Consider the following 19,778-nt stretch of genomic DNA (forward strand, 5'->3'; position numbering starts at 1 on the left):
CTGGAGAACAGTGTGGAGGCTCCTCAAAACGTTAAAAATAGAATTGTCTTCCAATCCAGCAATTGCACTACTAGGTATTTACCCCAAAGATACAAGAATACAGATTCTAAGGGGTACATGCACCCCAATGTTTATTGCAGCATTATCAACAATACCTAAGCTACGGAGAGAGCCCAAATGTCCACAGATGGATGAATGGAAAAAGAAGATGAGGTATATCACATCAGTTGATGAACATTTGGGCTCTCTCCATAGTTTGTGTACACACACACACACACACACTGGAATATTGCTCAGTCATCAGAAAGAATGAAATCTTGCTATTTGCAAAGACATGGATGGAGCTAGAGAGTATTATGCTAAGCAAAATAAACCAGTCAGGGAAAGAAAACACTACGTGATTTCACTCATATGTGGAATTTAGGAAACAAAACAAATGAACATATGGAAGGGGGGAAGAGAGAGAGGGAAACAAACCATAAGAGACTCTTAAAGATAGAGAACAAACAGTGTTGATGGAAGGAGGTGGGTGGAGATGGGCTAGATGGGTGGTGGGCACTTAGCGGGGCACTTGTTGGGATGAACGCTGGGTGTTGTACGTAAGCGATGAATCACTGGAGAAGAAGAAACTCCTGAAGGAGCTGCTCCAGTGAAACAAAGAAGCTCTCCAGGAACAGAGTGAGGGAGGGGGAACAGAAAACTAATGTTGGAAAGCAAGAAAGAAAAGCCTCAGGATGATGTTGAAGAGATGTGAGCTCGGCAGCAGGCTTCGAGGACAATGGGTCCAGACTTAGCAGAAGGGACAAAGGGATCCAGGAAGGATGCTTCCAAGCCAAAGATGAAACCTGTGGGTTAACTCCATTGAGAGACGACTTCTAATTCTGCCAGAATTTGAAGATGAGTCACATATGGACAGTTACATAGAAAAGTAAGCAAGTTTTTTTTTTTTTTTTTAAAGAGGTAATCATTAACTCCATGGAAAACACAGTCTCTACAAGAAAGAAGAGACCAGCAGAGAATAGTGTTTGGGTCAGCCTTAAGTAATATTTACATAGTTATAACAATGCAAACACTGACCCCTGATTTGACGAAAAAGGATAACTATACCAAGAGGGAAGAGGGTAGGGAAAAACACTGTGTACAGTGGAGAGGTGGGGCTCTTTCCTCACAGGAAGTCAAAAGAATCTAAAACAGAAAAATCAAGACATAGAAGTGTAAGCGTGTCATTTATAAACAGGTAGGTACATAAGTAGGAAAAAAAAAAAAACCAGCAAAAAGAATTGAAAGTATTCACCCTCAGGGAGTGCTTGACTCTCTGACCACGTAGCATATAGAATCTGACAAAAAATTAAATTTAAAATAACATTTTCCTGGCTGAACAAATCCTTCTAGCAGCTTGAACTAAAGATCAGCATATTTTGTCAGCATATATTTTACTCTCTGGACCTCAAATTATAGACAATGATATCATTTTGGAAGAAATTAACCAGGATGAGTAACTCCAGCCCACTAGGCAGCCTCTGGCAGCTCAGGGCTCTGGTGCTGCCCTCCCACCCCACTAAAGAAATGCATCACATTTAAGTCATGCACCACTAATTGCTTTTTGATGGACTGCCAGCTTTGTGGCAAGATGCCAAGAACGGGGGACAAAGACAGTGTTAGCGATGACAACCCTTTTAGCCTGCCTCCTGTGTGGGATACAAGAGACCATGAAAAAATATCTGATTTCCGAAAGGCCCACAGAGGCGCATCCAATGCAATGATTGCCCTGCGTGCTTTCTGAGCACTTGCTCAAAAGGATTTAGGGCCTGAGGTGGGGGCTTTTGAGTTCCCTCACCATGAGAGGACGCAGTCAGAAATTTGATCACAGAGCTCAGAAAACAAATTTTCTCCCCTTTTCTCTGATCTGCTCTTTTGTTTACCGAACGGATGGATGGACGAGTCAACGAAGGTACGTATCTGTGTAGGAGGTTCACGTGCAGATATAACCTTCTTTAAATTTTTTCATGTTTATTTATTATTCTTGAGAGAGAGAGAGAGAGAGAGAGAGAGAGCATGAGAGGGACGGAGAAAGAGGGAGACACAGAATCCACAGTAGGCTCCAGGATCTGAGCTGTCAGCACAGAGCCTGACACAGGGCTTGAACTCACGAACCCGAGAGATCATAACCTGAGCCGAAGCTGGACGCTTAACTGACCGAGCCACCCAGGCGCCTCTAGATGTAACCTTCAGAAGCACGATCACGTTGTCGGTGCCTTTTTACATTTTTGGTTTGTTTCTTTTGCCAACCACATCAGAGCCTATTCCTACACGGTCTAACAATCTCATGGCGCTGAGAGGTGCTCCTCTTAGAAAACTAAACATGCACTCAATACCTCCACTGCCAAGTCTTTTTTGGAACCCTTCTTTGAAAATTCACCTTGGAGCCCAAAGCACAATGTTCAGAATAGACTCATTGGTGGTCAATCATCACTGTTTTAGGGACGATCTGATTTCTGGAACCAGCCATATTTTGATAAGTAGCTCAAAATTTGTATATATTGTGTATGCATAGAAGAGGTGTATGGAAACAAAAATTCTTAAGTTCTGTTTAAATGCATTTATTATTGAAAAAACCCTAAAGTGAGCCCTTATTCGGCACCCTATGGTGAAGCCAAGTCCCATCTCCCCTGTCACCTGCTTGGTCTGCCGGTGTTAGGGCCCCACCACGTGCTTACCCCCCCCCCCCACTAGAAGCAAAGACACCTCCAAAGTCCTGGATCCAGTTACTCAAAAGGGTTCCGTGTTCACGCAGGCTAGCAACAAAAACCGGGACTTGACACGCTTCGCAACCTCTAATAAAAGGGTCTTGCCAGGGAAGAAGATTGAGTGTCTGAAGTGGCACTGAGAAATTAGTTTTTGGCGGCATGCACAGGGACAATCTGTCGGAGAAGAGATCTGGCTGCAGAAGGAAAGTGCGGTGGGGGAGGGCAGGGAGGAGGTGGAGGAGGAGGGAGGAGGAGAAAGGGGGGGAGGGGGGAGAAGCAGCCATTGAGGGGACGTGGGGGTGAAGGGGGACACACGGATGCCTTGTGGGGCACGGAAACCCCCGGTCCCCCTCTCCAGTCCAGCCATCTGCTCTGCTCCGGCCGGGGAGGCAGGCAGGCAGGCACCACGAAGCTTGGGGACTGACAGCTGGACCAGCAGACAAAACCAACAGGCCGCCTGCCTCCCCACCCCGCGAGAAGGGAGAAGCCATCAGTCAACTCCCACTTTTGGAAAGCGGCCAAGTCTCATCACCGGGGCTTCACCTGGCTCAATGAAGGAAGCCCCTCCTGGCGCAGCAACTGAAACCCCGCCAATGCCCACGGGTCTTTGTGGAGCCGCCTCCTGCGGAAAAGAAGGAAAATCTGTCTTGCTTGTCTTGCAGAAACTTTTGCGCCGCTCGGTGACAGCCTCACTAGGGGCTTCAGCGGGCAGCCCAAGAACAGGCAGTAAGCTCCCAAGACAGCTCTCCAAGATCCATTTCCGGATCCATGTCTGTCAAAATTCCCCGCGCACGACCCGCAGTGGCCCTCAATGCCTCCTCAGCTCAGCCCAGCTCAACCTAGGCTGCAAGAAGCTGTGGCTTCCTCACTCCCAGTCAGGCCACCCTGATCTCACACAGAGGCCAGGGGGAGAGGAGATTGTCCTTGTCAGCAGTGATCCCGGAGGGGACACCTATCCGGGAAAGGGGAGACCGGGAGAGTCCTCCTCTCCCGGAAGGCTTCAGAATCTGCGCCAAACGAAGGAGTCCCAGGCACTGCAGTCATTTTGATTCTATCGGGGCTACATCCCAGCCCCAGATGGGAGGCGGGTGGCCAGGGGAGGAGGGAAGGAAAAGAAGAGTGGGGAGGTGGGCTTTGGGGCCCCATCCTGCCCGACCTGCTGCCCCCCACCCCCCATGCCGCGCAGGGGCCCAATGGGTGGTGAGTTCTGTGCGCTCACCCCACCCAGAGGCCAGCGGAGGAACTGCAGCCTCTTTGGAAACAGGATTTAAAATCTATTAACTGCCCTTACTGGATTAACTCAGGGCGGGCGGCTCTCGCTTCTTGGGGAATAGAGACCCTTGGGCAGCAGAAATTCCTGACGTTAGGAGACAGTGCTACTCCTCTGCCATCGCAGACTCTTGGAGTGAAGACCCCTCTGCCAACATCAGGCCAGTGTCTCCACTTGGAGAGCCTCTCCTAGGGGCCTGTGCCTCCCCCAAATTCTTTTAAAATGTAAATATTCATGTCCCGTTAAGGATGAACTGATGATTTTAGCCGTTAGAGCAGGGAGAAAAGGACAGGGAGAATGTCTAGGGCCGGGAGGAGGGGTTATCCATGAAGAAAGGACCCAGTGGGATTCCTTACCAAGGTCCCAGGATGCTCACACAGTCCCTGGGAAAGAACATGCCAGAAAGAAGAGGGTGATTCAGTGCAGAGATCCTTTTTTCTTTTTTTTTTTTTAGTGTTTATTGATTTTGAGGAAGAGAGAGCAAGAGCGAGCAGGGGAGGGGCAGAGAGAGAGAGAGAGAGAGAGAGAGGAAGAATCCTAAGCAGGCTCAGTGCTGTAAGCACAGAACCCCACAAGGGGCTCAATCTCACAAACCGTGAGATCATGACCTGAGCCGGAGTCAAGAGTCAGATGCTTAACCGACTGAGCCACCCAGGCATCCCCAGTGCAGTGATTCTAAAAGCACTTTGGCCGGGATGAAATCTGGCCCTGATCTTCCCTGCTCTTCATAAAAACAAAACCACTGAGACCCATTTGCTGGTTCTGGCCCATTTATGAAATTGCTGCCTGCCTCTCATAGCTGTGAAATACCCATTCCTACAAGAGACAGCATCTGCAGTGGGCACTTGCCAAAGGGAACTGAGGTGTCGCCACCCCCCATCTCACCCTGACATGTCACCATGAGACAGGGGTGTTTGCCACTCAACAGGGCTTTTCCTTATGAGAGGGACAACATGGTCCCATCTGCCGCCAGAGCGGAAGCCTCCAGGCCCCAGCCTGCACCAACCCTGCCCAGTGCTCCCTCTAGCCTCGTCACAGACTTCCTGGGCTCATGGTGCGGGTTGTGAGTCCACGGTAGCCCTAGAATAAAGAGACCGAGTGGTTTGTTGTCTGACCCAGGACAGACTTTTCACCTCCCCCTGCCCCGAGCCAAAGCTCCTCTACCTCTGAAATGAGAAGGTTGTACTATCCGTGATTCTCAGCTCTAGCTGACATTAAAATCATCTAGGGAGTTTTTATTTTTTTTAATTTTTTTCCCAATTTTATTTTTTTTAAATATGAAATTTATTGTCAAATTTTTCCATACAACACCCAGCGCTCATCCCAACAGGTGCCCTCTCAACGCCCATCCCCCACTTTTCCCCTCCCCCCCCCCCCCCCATCAACCCTCTGTTCTCAGTTAAGAGTCTCTTATGGTTTGGCTCCCTCCTTCTCTAACTTTTTTTTTCCCTTTCCCCTCCCCCATGGTCTTCTGTTAAGTTTCTCAGGATCCACGTAAGAGTGAAAACATATGGTATCCGTCTTTCTCTGTATGACTTATTTCACTTAGCACAACACTCTCCAGTTCCATCCCCGTTGCTACCAAAGGCCATATTTCATTCTTTCTCATTGCCAAGTAGTATTCCATTGTGTATATAAACCACAATTTCTTTATCCATTCGTCAGTTGATGGACATTGAGGCTCTTTCCATAATTTGGCTATTGTTGAAAGTGCTGCTATAAACATTGGGGTACAAGTGCCCATATATATCAGCACTCCTGTATCTAGGGAGCTTTAAAAAATCATCTGGGCCCCATCCCAGCTCCATTAAATCAGGATCGCTAAGCACGGGGCCCAGGCCACCTTTAGTTTTGAAGACGCCCCAGGTGATTCTGGTGCGCAGCCTGGATGTGAGGCCCTGAACTAGATGCCCTCTGAGTGCCGCTGGGCTTCTGTGAGTCTGTAAATCCAATCCGAAAGGCAGCTCCCCTTTTCCAGGAAGAGGCCTCCCCAGGGAGCAGGCTAATCAGGCAGCTGGACATGGGGTGGGGAGGAGGGTGGAGGGGAGTGGGGGAGGGGCAGGTCGTGCAGCAGGAGAGCACCAGATACTCCTGGCTCCGTCTGGAAGGGGGAGGATAAATGGGTCCTGGGAGGACCGGATGGCTGTCAGGGCCTCAGAGGACTTGGAAGCAATCCAGAACTCACCAACATGCACGGTGAGGCTGGGTGGCGGGGAGCACCGGAGGGAAAAGAGCTTGAAACAATTCAGGCTATTCATGGGGGAAAGAAAGACCCTCTCCTACCTTAATCAGCCCCTGAGAGTGATTACAGGTGGGAAGGGGCCCCCTCTCCTACATGTGTGGCCCTGCAAAACCATGCCTCAGGCGTTGGTACTTGGAGGGGCAGAGTGGTTCAGCTCTGTTGCTCCGTAGCTGTGTGGCCCTGGGCATGTTACTTAACCTCTCTGTACCTTGGTTGCTTTGTTCACAAATGGGGATGGTAATATGGTGATGTGCTCGCAGGGTTTCAGTTAGGATAAATGAGTAAGTACAAAGTGTACAAAGTACAAAGTACGGTGCCTGGCACACAGTAAACGCTTAGCGTTAAAAATTCTTCACAGGGAAAGATCCCAGGGTTAAATAAGTTGAGGAAACACCATGTCTAAGATAAATAGCCTCCTTCTCTGCTCAAAGTAACAATACTTTGCTCTGAGCTGTCAGCACAGAGCCCGACGTGGGGCTTGAACTCACAAACCACGAGATCATGACCTGCGCTGAAGTCAGACGCTCAACTGACTGAGCCCCCCAGGTGCCCCAAAATACCATCAAGAACAATAATGGTATGTATGTCAAAGGTTGAGAGGATTAAGTGAGATAATGGACGTACGAGACCCTCAGCCCTCCATGCACATAATGGGTACTTAATAAATGTTACCTATGAGTGTTATTAATATGCGTGGTGGGTCTTTGAGAGAAGAAGCATTTCACAGACCTGGGCTCTTTTTCTACACAGCATCTCCCAGAATCAGTGCTCCAGGAAGCACACTCTGGAAAAAAAAAAAAAAAATCACAGAGCAGGGGTGGCCACATGTGTCCCCACCCTGTTGCCAAGGGACCGAAAAAGAGGAGCCTGGCCAGGGCAGGGGCGGCAGGGACTTGGCCATCAGGAGTAATGTACTGATGGAAGGGAAGAGCTGGGCCTCTACTGCTCGGGCTCCCACACACCACGTGGGGCGGGGTGCCTGTGGGAGGGGCAAGCGTCTGTGATGGAGGAGAGCCCATTCGACCCTTGACTTTGCCACTGTCGGTGGAGGGGGAGACCCTGGACAAGGCACGGTGCTTCTTGGAGCTTTGGTATCTTTCCCTGTATAATGATGGGATGCGGGCTATAAACTTGAGAATGTCTAAGGTCCCTCTGGGTCCCGGATTCCATTTATGTGCATTTCTGCCAGAATGGGGGAGGCGAGAGAAAAAGGAATAATGTCTAAGCCTGGGTGTCTTCTAACCATGATCCCTGGGTCTAGACTTATTTGCAGTGGTTTCCAGCAAGGTTCTAAGGCCTGCTCGAGCACTCAGCCATTGTATTCTGTACGGATTGAGGATGTTAATAGAATAAAGGGGTGAAGTGTCAAGCCAAACCTGTCTGTCACGGGGTGGGGGAGAGAGAGAAGCGAAGACTGGTCCTCACGTTAACCCCTTCTGTATCCGAAGAGACCATTAAACCCACTCTGCCAAGTGGCCAGGTCTTTAAAAGAAATTGTTTAAATATTAAATATTCTATATCTTCCAAACTAAAGGTCAGGACTCCGATGTGGGAAAGGATTTTTTGTGCCACCAGGTACAAGATGCAACCTCAGAGACAGAATGTGGAAGGTGACATCCCAATTTTGGCCAAGTGCAGTTGGTTTAGGGATGACAAGCGACAAAACAGCTGAAAATAGTGTCCCTCCAGGTAGTCCAGAAAATACACTCATCATGCCGGGACCTTCTCTTCCTCCGTCCATCTGAATGTTCTCCACAACAGGAGCGTTGCTCTTTCCACATTAATAGAAGTGGCAAACTTTGTCCTTGGCATTCCCACAGAGTCAATAAAAACCACACTGGATGCCTGGATTGGCCTGAACCATTCCCGACCAGGTCCAACCCTCCTCTGGGGGATCTCTAACTTGCCCTTCAGGCTCAACTGCGAGACTTAACGTCCACTAACTGATTGCAGAGGAACAATTTCCCCCCCCCCCCCCGCCTCCATTTAGCTTATTAAACCGCTAAGGGATGTAATGACCTACTTGGGATTTGTATCCACAGCCGTGTTCCTAAGGCTGTGAACTCCTCACCAAAGCAGCGAACAGAGTAGCGCCCCTCCCACCCCATGTTACAGGCTGAGTTCCCACCCCTGGCCCTTTTTCCTGCTTCTGTTCTTAATTTCCTGTTGTCTATTGTCTCTCCGATAAGTGCTGAAAGGGGGAAGGGGATTATTTAATTGCTTTAAAGATATCAAACAAGCCAGTGCTCGGGTTATCTCCTCCCCACCCGCTCTCTTTCTCCGGCTCACGGTTGTGTTACTTGGTTACTAACTGAGCCGCAGAGAAGTCGAGGCAGCCCCAGGTGTGACAGTGCAGACTTCACTGGGCAGGTGGAGAGGACAGTCAAAAGAATAGCCATTAGGAGTCAACGAGGGAGCCTCAGGAAGGCTGCTGAGTACAGGTGGCAGCAAAGTCAATGCCTTTCGAGGCATTCAAAGGGGGACGAGGGGGAGGCGTACATTATCCAGACAAAATCAACAATCACTCTAGAGTACACATTTTCTGCTGTCAAGGTCAATGCTGTTCAACCCCATTCACTCTGCCCTGCACAAGAGACAGGTGCACCTGAGGTGGACTGGACCAGCATTTTTTTCCAACCTGACATTAGGCAAGGAGAGATTTCACAAGTTAAGGACAGGAAGGGGGATTTCACCGCACTCCATCTCTGAGATAAAGAACATTGTTGGAGGGGCGCCTGGGCGGCTCAGTCGGTTAAGTGTCAGACTTCAGCTCAGGTCATGATCTCACGGTTCGTGAGTTCGAGCCCCACATCTGTGCTGTCAGCACAGAGCCTGCTTCGGATCCTCTGTCCCCCTTTCTCACTGCCCCTCCCCGCTCATATTTTTTTTTTCTCTCTCTCTCTCTCAAAAAAAAAATCAACCTAAAAAATTTTTTTAAATAAAAAGGAACATTGTTGGGAAGAGGTGGGTCACCCATTATCCTCCTTCCCTGTCCTTGAAATGTATGCTTCACCCATTTTTCCCATACTAGGGTTCACTTCAAGGGTGCAGCCTTGAGAGAATAAGGTATTACTGAGACCATCAGGTCTAGAAGGCCTCTATAGACATTTTTAAGATTCTGGCAGCACCCAAGGCAAGCCTCCTAAGTCAATTCTCTTGCTTCTTAAAACCACCACCTACCAATCCGGACTGGCTTGCCTATTTCCTCAGTCTCTCTCTGCCCTCTGTGTAAAGCGCCACTCTCAGATTTCACTAGAGAGTTCCCAGGGTTGCAAACCAACGGGCACACAGAAGGGTACCAGCTCACCACCCAAGCTGCCTTGAAGGAAGATGATCCTGATCTTCCGGGAGCAATTTGCTCTTGCTGGTACGGTACTCGTACTAAAACAGGAAGAAAAACAAACCAAGCATCGTCCAATCAGGGCCACTGTGGTCGGGGCGGGGGCAGGTGCATAGAGGCATTGAAAGCCAGGGGTTCTTTCTCGTGCAGGTTACAAAACTGTGGTTATGTTTTTAAAGTGTATTTATTTATTTTGAGAGAGAGAGAGAGAGAGAGAGAGAAACAGAGAGAGAAAGGGGAGGAGCAGAGGGAGAGGAAGAAAGAGAAAATCCCAAGCAGGGACTCCAACGCGGGGCTCGAACCCTCGAACTGTGAGATCATGACCTGACCCGAAACCAAGAGCCAGACGCTTAGCCAACTGAGCCACCCAGGCGCCCCAAAACTTGTGGTTACTTTGTTTTTTTAAACGACACATGTTCAAGACCTTCAAGAAGACAGCATGATCGCAAGGAGAGCAGAATGGGCGCTGTGTGGGTCTTCCTTTTCCTACAAACCAGTCGGGTCACTGGTTTTAAACTGGAGATGGCAACAGGGGTTGTTGCACCAGCTGCGTGCCCTGGGCATGCAGAGCATGCGGAGTTCTGAGCTCAATCCCACTCTGCCCTCCTGGTACCCTCAAGACCCCCATCTCTCCCAGCCAACAGTGAGCAGGGACACCCCTCTTCTAGTGAGCCACCTGCCCCAGCCCCTCTACCCTGCACACAGGAGTCGAGAGAGAAGCTGGTTCCTGGATGGTTTGGAACATGAGGCAACCAGTCACTCCACTTCCATCTCACTCCCGGACCCTAGCAAGAGGGATTCAAGCCCCATCATAACCAACAGCTCAGAAAGAGACGAAACCCAAGGAAACCCTGATCCCTCACCCCCTGCAGCAGCTACCCCAGGACACAGTGTGGCCCAGACAGACACTTGCCGCTGACTGCTACCCAACCGGGCACTTTCTTTCCCAGGTGACTCACCTATCTCCAGGGTTCCCGCTACCCGCTCCGCACGCAGCCTCTGGACTTGTCAGCCCATAGACAAAACTGGAATTAGTGTTTGCTTTCTGTTCCCCGTCTTCTAAAACTGTACCCAGGGTGGTGAGTTTGCCACTGCGCTTGGAGGAGGGTGAATAAGGAGAGGCTGCAGGATCGATTATGACTTATTAATCTATTGGAACAGAAGCTGAGTCATCACAGTCAAAAATGAAAACGATGTAAAAAAAAAAAAAAAAAAGAGGGGGGGGTGGGGGCGCCTGGGTGGCTCAGTGGGTTAAGCATCGGGCTTCGGCTCAGGTCATGATCTCACGGTTTGTGAGTTCGAGCCCCGGGTCGGACTCTGTGCTGACAGCTCAGAGCCCGGAGCCTGCTTCGGATTCTGTGCCTCCCTCTCTCTGCCCCTCCCCTGCTCGTGCTCTGTCTCTCTGCCTCTCAAAAATAAATAAACAGTAAAAAAAAAGAAAAGAAAACGCTTTCCCCGGGGGATTCAGCTCCCATTTCCTGCGTGTCCCCTCTTGCTCACGCACAGCTCGCAGGAGGGGAGCGGGAGCTGGGTCCCGCCAACAGGTGCCGTCGGACAGCGTTACAGGCGGGCGACTGGCTGTATGCCTGTGCACCTCCGAGCACGGAAAGCTGGGAGAGGGCACGAGTCCTCTGCTGAGCCTCCAGCTGAATTCTGGAACCCATGTGCCGGCTCACACGCTGGGCCGGAGGGGTGCTGGCCACTGCATGAAGTGCTTTCCCCCACACCCATTTCCTCCCTGCTGTCCCCGCGGCCCTGCGCCCCGGGACGACCGGCTCTGCAAACTTGTCTGACGAGAGATGGCGGAGGTCCCGGCGCCGAGGTCCCGGCGCGGGTCCGGGTCCCCCGGGCCGCCACTCCAGCCGCACGGAATATGCTGGCCGAAACACACCCGATCCTGTGCAAGCGGTAAGAGGGAACGCAGCGCGTGTCCCCGCCACGAGCGTCCGGGAGGCCGGGATCGCTCGGCCCTTCACGCCCCCGCCCCGGTGAGCTCGGCCCCGCAGCCCCCGGCGGGTTCTCCACGCGGCTCAGCCCCGTCCTCCTACGGACCAGCGGGCGGAGCGAAGCTGCCGTGACGTAACCGGGCGGGGGGGAGGCGCGTGGGGAAATGTGCCGAGGGGCCCGGGCTCCGCGGGACCAGTCCCGGCGACGCAGCCACCCGCGCGCACGCGCTCGCTCGGCCACCCGCGCCCGAGCCTCAGTCCGCGCTCGGCGCCGGGGGTCTGCGGGCCCTTTGGGCTCCGGGCGGCGCGAGGGGCGAGCGGGAGCCGGCAGCGCGGGCCGCCGAGCGCCAGGCGCCGGCCAAGCTGCTGCGCGCCTGGGCGCCCGGCGGGGTTGGGGACGGTTGCTGGGTGCCGACGAGCCGAGCTAGCCGATTGCAGCGGAAAAGCAAAGGTGAGGCGTGTGTGCGTGTGCGAGAGAGAGAGAGAGAGAGAGAGAGAGACGCACTTGGGCACCTGGGTGCATCTGCGCTGCATGGTGGTGCGCGCCTCGGTGTGCCCGAGAGTAGGTCCCGGAGCGTGGTTCTCCGCCCCTGTGCCTTTTGGGCGGCGATTTTGGTGGCAAGGAACGACGGCGGGTGCCCTGGAGTGAGTGAGGGCTGTGGATCGTGTGTGCGGGATCGGACGCGTCCGCACCACCGCAGGCTGGTGTGCGTGGCATGCGCCCTTGTCCAGTCCTCGTCCCCCAGCCGGCTCGTCCAGGTGGTAGCTGCGACGGGGGACAACTTCTCTCCCAGCCGCCTGCAAAAGAGCCCCCACGCTAGGAGAGCGAAGCCGGCTGGGACGGGGGTGGAGGGTGTCACTGCTGGGGGCTCCTGCGGGGCGTGCATTCGAGATCCAAGCCTGTAAGGGGCAGGCGGTGGAGCAGAGAAAAAGGGTGGCTTCTCCTCTCTTTTTCCTTTCCCCGCCTGGGAGACGGATCCCGAGAGGTCTAGGGACTCCTTCCCCAGCACCGGGGAGGAGAGGACAGTTCGCCTATGTTTGGAAAGACCCAACCCCTGAGGTGGCCCGCGCCCGGGAGCCGCCGGGCAAGCCCCCAAGCGGCTGTTAACAGCTCCGGGCCACCCTGATGCCTCGGCCACCACCTCTGCGTTTAGCGACGGGGAGTGCTGGCACGACAGTCTTTAATCTCCCCCATCATCCTCCTGGAAATAGCAGAGGATTCTTTAAGAAACCCTTGGACCTGAGGGCCGTGGAATTGAGTGATGAGGATTTTCTGTGCCAGCCTGGGGAACCAAATGGACTGTCCCCAGTCTTACCTCTCCCCCATGCCCTTTGGCCAGGCTGCCTGGGCTTTCCTCAGACGCTGTATTGCCGCGGTGGCTAGCACCTGACTATTGTGTCTTCCACCAGCAGGGCTGAGCTATGGCTGGCCGGAGACCTACTTGGGTTTGTTTAGCTGGCCACTGGGGAAGTGGTGGTGAGGAATGAATGGGGGGCTTGGGGTGGAATGTTGGGAAGAAGGGAAAAGCTGGAGCCCAACAGGATTTAGGACCGCTCCTGATGCCCAGTCCCAATGCCCACACTCAATTCACAGGCTCCGGGAAGGGCAAGGGATACCCCAGACCATTCTCACCCTCCTCTCCAACATAGCCCAGACTCAGTCTCAGAGGAGATCGACAACTAGCCGTTGCCAGTGACTAACTCTTAGGCTGGAAAAATAAAGCAAGCAGAATTCTAGCCAAGCTTCCTTGTGCGTCTAACTTAACCCCAATCCAACAGGCATTGATTGCCTGGCATGGGACTCCACTTACCCCGGGACCCAGATGAAGCAGAAGGTCACTCGGAGACCTTAGGCAGCTGACTTCATTGTTGACCAAATAATAAGAGTCACTGTGACTTAAACTCATTTCTTCCTTGGAGAGGGCTCCCACTCTGGACTGGCTCACCAGCTTACCACCTCTGTCACCCTCACCAAGCCCTGAACGCTATGTGCTGCTGCTTCACAGCCTATTTCAGAAAAACAATCACCTTAGGCAATTCCATCCCACTGAGGGAGACCCCAGCCAAAAAGGCAGAGTTAGGGCTGGAGATCAGCATGTGACCCTCCCTCACTGTCCTCCACCGTCATCATCTCTATCTCCAAAGCTCTAGACAGCGCTCTGTCCCCCAGAGGTGTTCAGGCTCACCCAGACACTGAAGTGTGACCTTGCATGTTACGTAGACGGGACCTTGGAAATGCTAGTGATGAATACACACCCCAGTGCAGGTGGCTTCAACAGGATTCTGGGTCTGTAGAATTAAAGGACCAATAAGACGGTTAGAATAATAGTGGAAACAACCCAAATTAATCCAGGGATACCCAAAATGGTTTCTTTATAATTTCGGTTTCTAAGAGCTGCCAGTTTATGCTTTTTACCCAACGAAGACATTAAATCCTGGGTCCCCAAAGTACTTTGCAGAAAGGTCAGCCACAGAGCCCAGACCCCACTTTACAGATAGTTGCCCGGTAGGGAAATTAGCATAGAGAGGGTAAACAATTGTGCCTGGCAGTGCAGAATGAATCAGAGGCAAAGGTGGGCAAGGATTCTCTAGAACTTGTTGGTGGCTAAGTCCCCTATAGCTCACTAGCAGTCTCTCCAAGCATAAAGGAGCGATCTCCAATCTTCACTCAGGCACCAGGGAAAGTGCCCTGCTCGGGAGAGATGTGTCCACCAAGTGAATTATTCCCACTGTGTGCTGAGCACACCGGCCCTTTACCATCTTCTCTCTTCCTGGAATGACCTCCTTCCTGCCCTTCCTGCTTTATTCTTCATATATTCAAGACCCAGCCTACACATTCCTCTTATGAAGCCTCCTCTGAATCCTTCAGGAGAGGAAGGCATTCTTAAGCCCTTTGTTCATTTCTCCATGCAATTCACACCCAATAGGAGTTGGCTTCCTTGCCTGCCCCCCCTCCTAAATTACCACCTCCCAGAGGGCACCAGACATGCCCTGTTCATTCCTATATCCCTGGTGTGCAGAACAAAGAATCTGCCCACCACCCCCCCACAAGCACTGGTTTTTTTTTTTTCATGACAGTAGATAAATCACCTAATTATGTGATGGGCTATTGTTTTATGACTTGGGCCAAGCCAGCGGAGTTACAATTATTCTCTGAGAGCTAACGTAAAACAGGAGTCAGCTGTTTTAAACCAAAGCCCAATTATCAGCCACTAGTTTTCCAGTCCACCGAGCAGCAGATATGATGCTGTGAAAAACGCAGAAGAGTCGAGCGTCTTGTGTTTAAATCCCAGCTCCACCAGTTACATACAAGGGAATGGGAGCAAATTACTTCAACTCCCTAAGCCTCGGTTTCTCATCTGTAAAACGGGGACAGTTATCCCACTTCATAGTGAAGTGAAGGTGAAGATCAAGGGGATAGAGTCATGAATGAACCAGGTAGTGTTGGGAATGCACTTCTGTGAATGAGCCTGCCTCCCTCACACCTGGCTCCTGTTTTCCTCCTTAACCAGGGGATCCCAGGCAAATCCGCTGGAGTGTTAGAAGATGAGCATTCCGGAGCAGTAAACCGCCCCCCCCCCCCGCCCCCAGGGAGTAACCCCCCCCCCCAGGGACTCTGTGAAGCATGCGAAGGTCAAGCACTGGGTATTGGAGAAACGAAAACAGAAGAAACAAACTAAACTAAAACATGCATTTTAAATATAAAAGCAAGCCAGATTTTTATTTTTGATATTTAAGACTATAAATTTATTCATTATGTGAGTAGATTTCAATAAATTAGAGCTAACTCAGATGGCAGAGGAAAAAAGGGGGAAAGAAGATTTTTTTTTTTTTTTTAGTTCTGATTATGAGCTCAGCACAATGCCAGGCATTTCCACATACATTTCATCCCTTAACCTCCATGATGCCCCCATTTTTAAAAATATTTATTTTGAGAGAGGCAGGGGAGGGGCAGAGAGAGAGAGGGAGAGAGAGAGAGAGAGAGAGAGAGAGAGAGAGAGAATCCCAAGCAGGTCCCATGCTGTCAGCACAGAGCCCCACGTGGGGCTCAATCCCATAAACCGTGAGATCATGACCTGAGCCGAAATCAAGAGTTGGACGCTTAACTGAGCCGCCCAGGTGCCCCGTGACGCCCCCATTTTCACAAATGAGAGAGAGTGAGAGTGGTCGTGTGGCACGAGGTCACACAGGCTTCATGGTAGAACCCTTCTGCTTTACCTCTAAACTCTGGGATTTTTCCACTTGGGATTTTTAGAATGAAAAGACTCCAAAGCAGTCGGCAAGTCTGTGGAGATGTCCTCACAGGGAAAAGGCCAAGAATGCCCGTGTCAGACCCCTCAGAGTCAGTGGTGGGACTTCATGCTCTGCCTTTTTACAGTCTGGACCAGTCAACTTCTTAGGAATCAAAGTCCTTTTTTTTTTTTTTTTTTTTTTTTTTTTTCAGCCTCAGCCATGTCCCACACATGCGTCACCAAAGATGACAAGGTCAACCATGATGACCCGACCCAAACAAACCCTTCCCCCCATCTCCCTACTCCCCCCCCACCCCCGGTGGAAAAACAACTCAAAGAGTCTGCACACTGATAAGAATGGGTCAGTAGCTCTAATGCTGATGCAGAAAGAGAACACGCTTTTCGACTGCAGGGCATGTCTGAGAGGGTAAACCGGAGACCCGGAAAGCTGGCGCGAGTGTAAGCCTCTGACTGGTGGACCCGTCTTCCTTTTTCCCTTGCAGATGTCACAGTGGATCCTTTGCCTCCAGGACACCTTAAGGTGAGAGTAAGATCTCTGGCTGGCTGGAACCGGCCTAGAGGAGTGTAAGGCAGCCATGGACATGGAGTACGAGCTACTCAACGAGAGCCGCCCGTGGCTTTCCCCTCCCTTTGACCTCAATGGCTCTGTGGTGGCGGCCAACGGCTCCAACCAGACAGAGCCATACTATGATCTGACCAGCAACGCAGTCCTCACGTTCATATATTTTGTAGTCTGCATCATTGGATTGTGCGGCAATACGCTTGTCATTTACGTCATCCTCCGCTATGCCAAGATGAAGACCATCACCAACATTTACATCCTCAACCTGGCCATCGCGGACGAGCTCTTCATGCTGGGTCTGCCCTTCCTGGCCATGCAGGTGGCTCTGGTCCATTGGCCCTTTGGCAAGGCCATCTGCCGGGTGGTCATGACTGTGGATGGCATCAATCAGTTCACCAGCATTTTCTGCTTGACAGTCATGAGCATTGATCGATACCTGGCTGTGGTCCACCCCATCAAGTCGGCCAAGTGGAGGAGACCCCGAACGGCCAAGATGGTCAATGTGGCTGTGTGGGGAGTGTCTCTGCTGGTCATCTTGCCCATCATGATCTATGCTGGGCTTCGGAGCAACCAGTGGGGGAGAAGCAGCTGTACCATCAACTGGCCAGGTGAATCTGGGGCATGGTACACAGGGTTCATTATCTACACCTTCATCTTGGGGTTCCTGGTGCCCCTCACCATCATTTGTCTTTGCTACCTGTTCATTATCATCAAGGTGAAGTCCTCTGGGATCCGCGTGGGTTCCTCCAAGAGGAAAAAGTCTGAGAAGAAGGTCACCCGGATGGTGTCCATAGTGGTGGCCGTCTTCATTTTCTGCTGGCTCCCCTTCTACATATTCAATGTCTCCTCCGTGTCTGTGGCCATCAATCCCACCCCAGCGCTTAAAGGCATGTTTGACTTTGTGGTGGTCCTCACCTATGCTAACAGCTGTGCCAACCCTATCCTGTATGCCTTCTTGTCTGACAACTTCAAGAAGAGCTTCCAGAATGTCCTCTGCTTGGTCAAGGTGAGCGGCACAGATGACGGGGAACGGAGTGACAGTAAGCAGGACAAATCCCGGCTGAATGAGACCACAGAGACCCAGAGAACCCTCCTCAATGGGGATCTCCAGACCAGTATCTGAACTGCCTGAAAAATAAAAAATAGAATAAAACGCCAAGCTCTGCCAAGTGGCAATATGCTCCCTGCCCCCATGCCTTCCCTTCCTCTTGCCCATCACACCTGGCTTCTAGAATAGGGAATTGCTCAGCATGAGTCCAATCAGAGAACAGTGTTTGAGTCTGCTTGTCTGAGTGAATGATAATGTATTAAATTGATTACCTCCCCCTTAAAGCAGACAATTCCAAGTCAGGACAAGAAGAGATCACGCCTGGGTATGATCTGTAGAAATGGTGACACTCAACAAAGATAGGAAAGTACGTCTGCATGTTCAAAACCTAATATGTAATCTTGTGGTCTTAACGTTTATACTTATCTATTCTAATCCTCTCTAGTCCCTGTACAGTCATTCCTACGTTCCCTGTGTTCAAGTACACGAGTAGCGAGTTGAAGTGTGCATAGTATAGGTGGACATTTGTTACAATATGGAACCCACAGAAGTGGACTTACCATGAAGCCAATAAAGTTTAAGCTTCAGGGATCTCACATGCTTGGGCAGTATTTTCACATGACCACATGTTTTCATAAAAAAATCGTAAAAGGAAGATATTTTTGTATTCTTTTTCTTAAAGACATCTCCTTAAAGCTTCCAGCCTCTCCAACCCACCTCTGTCCCCTGGGTATTTGCTTTTATTTAATTTCCAGCAAGTTGGATCAGAGTGAGAAAGGCAAAGGAGTTATTTGAGGACCCAGACTATAAATTCATGTGTTTTCTCTCCTTAGATATAAGCAAAGAATCATTCATTTACCCAACAGGACTTAAATGCTTTGGCGGGGGGGGGGGGGGGGGGGGGCGATGATTGTATTTATCAAGACAAAGCCTGCTTTGTTGTCAGATTGCATTTGTTCCTTCTTAATTTGCTTTGGTCTTTCTTAGGGAGCCATGGAAGGGGAGGGTGGAGGAAATCACCAACATGACAGGCAAATAGTTGACTGGAATTCTCGTGGGGAAACCATTTTATCCTCCCCCACCATGACAATAAATGAATAAGAATAAAACAAGATTACACCTTGATGAGAAACCACGAAATTCTTCTTTTAAAAAAAAGGCAGACAGGGCTTCCTAATGAAAGAAAATGGAAATATAATCTAACAACTCCTTGATTTTTTTTTTTTTTTAAGGAGTTGATACAAAGCTAGGCACTAAGAAAACCACAGGACACACTAAAGACCCAAGGATGCTATTCCTGAAACATAGGCACGGGAGCCAGCCAACCAAAATGTAGCAGGTAGGGGGTGCCTGGGTAGCAGTGGTGGCGGGAGTCCCATCCCTCACAGGTATGCCTGTGCCACCTTCCCCGCCCACCATACACAAATTGAACATCGACCTTCAACGCCACAGACTCTGAGCTGTCCTCAAGCGTGGTCACAGACAGGCACTCCACACCATCGGTGACATTTTTCTGTGCCTGAAATGGTAGATGGGCTCACATACAAAGCAGTAAGAGACGAGATGATGCCCATTTCACTGAGCAAAATTTCCAGGGTATGAAGATATAACACGTGGGTGTTTGTAAGGATGCCATCATCTCTGGGTTTCTGTGAAAGCCTCACTCCCTGAGTGTCTCACATATAGATTTTACCATATTTAAAAAGGAGCCTTCCTCTTCTGGCTCCCTAAGCAAGGCCCATCTGACAGAATGACTAAGAACCCCACCTGTAGCGTTGCTGTTAATGTGCCGCCTTCATTCTGTCTATATTATTCATGCCACCTCATTCCCGAAAGGACTCACTGCGGCCTAGAAAAATGTGCTCAGTAATATTATGATAGATAAGTAAATCCACGCAAAAACTAAAACAGGCACAATTATAAGATGAGACTATAGGAAAAGCCGTGACCCAAAAGTGCACGCAGTAAAATCCCACACTCTTACTTAAGGAAAGGTCGGCTATAAGTTCCACTCAGGACTTCTTAGCAGCCACAACTGATAGAAGGTGAGTCTTCCTCCTCTTCCACCATAAAAACAAGCAAAGATTTGGAAGGAAATGCTTTAAACCCGGCTTTACCAATACTAATAATATGAGACGTTCCCGGGTCTTTGAATAAAGGCTGAGTTTTTACTTAGGGAAGCGATTCCAAGGGACCAAGAATTAGTGGAAATAATTTCAGGGAAGACGGACAAACTCTGTAGCACTCAGGCCCCTGCAATCAGACGCTCCCTCCAAGGGGGCTGGGACCCACAGCAGCCGCCTAAAGTCTTGACCCAAAATGCATATCCAGATATATAGTCGGTGCTCATCAGCAGGGCGATCATTCTAA

At 50.7% G+C, this 19,778-nt stretch overlaps 1 protein-coding gene across 1 annotated transcript; it reads left to right on the top strand.

The window, feature by feature from the left end:
* Positions 1-11,748: 11,748 nt before the first annotated feature.
* Positions 11,749-17,483, top strand: SSTR2 (somatostatin receptor 2). Its single transcript, XM_049637699.1, has 2 exons — positions 11,749-11,996; positions 16,281-17,483. Exon 2 carries the CDS (start codon positions 16,374-16,376, stop codon positions 17,481-17,483), a length of 1,110 nt encoding a protein of 369 aa, XP_049493656.1. The 5' UTR covers positions 11,749-11,996; positions 16,281-16,373.
* Positions 17,484-19,778: the final 2,295 nt, after the last annotated feature.

This window comes from Panthera uncia, chromosome E1 (assembly GCF_023721935.1).
Source record: "Panthera uncia isolate 11264 chromosome E1, Puncia_PCG_1.0, whole genome shotgun sequence".
In the NCBI taxonomy this organism is placed as follows: domain Eukaryota; kingdom Metazoa; phylum Chordata; class Mammalia; order Carnivora; family Felidae; genus Panthera; species Panthera uncia.

What these genes read in the sequence shown, in the direction of transcription:
- SSTR2 (XM_049637699.1), top strand. Translation starts at nt 16,374, where the DNA reads ATGGACATGGAGTACGAGCTACTCAACGAGAGCCGCCCGTGGCTTTCC.